Genomic DNA, 2,213 nt, shown 5'->3' with positions numbered 1-2,213 from the left:
TCGAGCATCAACAACAACCCACCACGCACATCAACAAGCCACACCCACCCACCGCTCACCAGCTAGCAACCACCACCTCGATCGCACAGAGGCCGGCCGGAAGCTCAGCCGCGAATTCGGCAAGCAACAAGGAGAAGTCTTCGGTTCCTCGCCGCCTCGGTCAAGGTCCAAGAAGAGAGATGGAGAAGGCAGGGCACGAGCATGTGATCGGCATCCCGGTGAACAACAGGGCGTTCGGCATTGAGGAGCCGGATTTCCCCAGCAATGGCGCCGCCAAGAACGCAACCGCCGCGGGCGGACGGGCTGCAAAGTTCGGCCGGACCGGGGACAGGGTCGCCCAAGGCCTGAAAGAACATGGTAAGTTCTTCTCCGATCCAACCAAATCACGGATGAATTCCTCTTTCCTGTCCATGAATTCATCTCTTTGTATATATCTTGAGACTGAACGTGCTGTTGCTCGATGATACTTGCAGTGACTCTGGGGCCAAAGCTGTACGAGACCGTGAAGGGCAAGCTGTCGCTGGGGGCAAGGATCCTGCAGGCCGGCGGCGTGGAGAAGGTGTTCCGGCGGTGGTTCTCCGCCGACAAGGGCGAGAAGCTCCTCAGGGCCTCGCAGTGCTACCTGTCGACCACGGCCGGGCCGATCGCCGGCATGCTCTTCGTGTCCACGGAACGGATCGCGTTCCGGAGCGACCGCTCGCTGGCGCTGACTTCTCCCAACGGCGATACGACGGTGCGGGTGCCGTACAAGGTGGCCATCCCGCTGAGGAGGGTCAAGACGGCCAAGCCCAGCGAGAACAAGGACCGGCCGGAGCAGAAGTACGTGCAGGTCGTCACGGACGATGGCTTCGAGTTCTGGTTAATGGGCTTCGTCAGGTACCAGGTGTCCCTGCAGGAGCTGGAGAAGGCCATCGCCGCGCAGTCGTCGCAATGACCTGACGCGAAGGAACGAACGTGCGGGGTCGTCCGGCGGCTCCAGTGTTCGGCCGGCCGGGCGTTGTGCTTGTGGTCTGGTACTCTTGGTTCGTCTGTGTGCATATGTAGTAGGGTTCAGTGTTCTTGATGGATTGCTTGACGTAATTGGTGATGTTGAGTAAATCTGGTCCACGGTAAAAGTCATATGAGGTTTACATATGGAATGAAAAACACGAAGTGTTTGTGCAACACCTAGATTGTGATGAGCTGAATTCTGATCCAATCCTTTTACTCTGTGGCAATCGTACTGATTCTACTTGTCCGTTTGCTGTTTTGCATATCAAATGCCAATTCCTATTTGTTACCGTACCCTGACTAAATGAAACAATCGTGGAGTGGACAGCAATTACGAGTGAGGTTCTAATAACTCATATAAGTGCCCTTTCAAGATTACCATGGAGATACAACAGAAGAAGGAAAAACTAAAACATCAGCTTACGACCCGGCTTGTTTGGATACTTTTTTTCGAGGACTATGTTTTTTGACTTGGCATTCTAGAACTTTCTAAAGTTTAGATATAAGCCTACCTTAAATTATAAGGTGAGAGATAGAAATAGATTATGTAGATACATATGCTATGTTTTTGCTCTGTAACTTATACCATTTTTTTTAGCTCACTCACCCGTAGCCGCAACAGAAGTGCAACACATAAGCTTCTCATCCATATGGCGAACAATAGCATACAAATATGTTTCGTACGTGGCCATGTTAACTTAAATGATCTTTATTTAAACTGTGATTATTAAAATTTCAATTTCAAGGGTCTAAACCGGGATTTCCTTTATTTATTTGTCTTTGTTTTTTCCCCCCCAAATGCAATGATCGCATATGTTGCACAAAAGCTTAGGAACTCGTGCATTCCATAAACAAATGCTAAAACAGTGAAACATGAAAAAGCATTCAGCCTGTTCGGCTGGTGCTGATACCATCGTATACGATCGTGGATTATTACTGCTGGCTGGTTTGGTGTGAGAAAAAAATACTGTTCTGGCTGGAAATTTACGATCGTTTACGACCAAGCGAACAAGCTGATTGAAAGAACAGTTCGAACTATTGCCCAATTCTATCAATAAAATTCCACCAGTGGAAGCAAAAAAAAGTCTGAATATTTCATCAGTGAGAAGCAAAAATTAAAATAGCAGTCAACTCCAACGTGCGGGATGCCAGAATGAACATCTCCTTCTATTTTTCACTTTCCTGCAACGGAGCCCAGAAGACCATATATCTTGATAGAGTTA

General features: G+C 48.7%; 1 protein-coding gene across 1 annotated transcript; it reads left to right on the top strand.

The window, feature by feature from the left end:
• LOC136493250 (GEM-like protein 4) lies at window positions 1–1,170 on the top strand. Its single transcript, XM_066489312.1, has 2 exons — window positions 1–357; window positions 474–1,170. The coding sequence occupies exons 1-2, from the start codon at window positions 180–182 to the stop codon at window positions 932–934; spliced, it is 639 nt and encodes a 212-aa protein (XP_066345409.1). The 5' UTR covers window positions 1–179; the 3' UTR covers window positions 935–1,170.
• The last annotated feature ends 1,043 nt before the right edge of the window (window positions 1,171–2,213 follow it).

This window comes from Miscanthus floridulus, chromosome 11 (genome assembly GCF_019320115.1).
Source record: "Miscanthus floridulus cultivar M001 chromosome 11, ASM1932011v1, whole genome shotgun sequence".
In the NCBI taxonomy this organism is placed as follows: domain Eukaryota; kingdom Viridiplantae; phylum Streptophyta; class Magnoliopsida; order Poales; family Poaceae; genus Miscanthus; species Miscanthus floridulus.
Note: the sequence above shows the minus strand (reverse complement) of the source record. Positions and strands in the feature narration are given on the sequence as shown.

What these genes read in the sequence shown, in the direction of transcription:
- LOC136493250 (XM_066489312.1), top strand. Translation starts at nt 180, where the DNA reads ATGGAGAAGGCAGGGCACGAGCATGTGATCGGCATCCCGGTGAACAAC. An exon ending in CCAAGGCCTGAAAGAACATG is followed by an intron (nt 358 to 473) that starts GTAAGTTCTTCT and finishes TGATACTTGCAG; the next exon opens with TGACTCTGGGGCCAAAGCTG.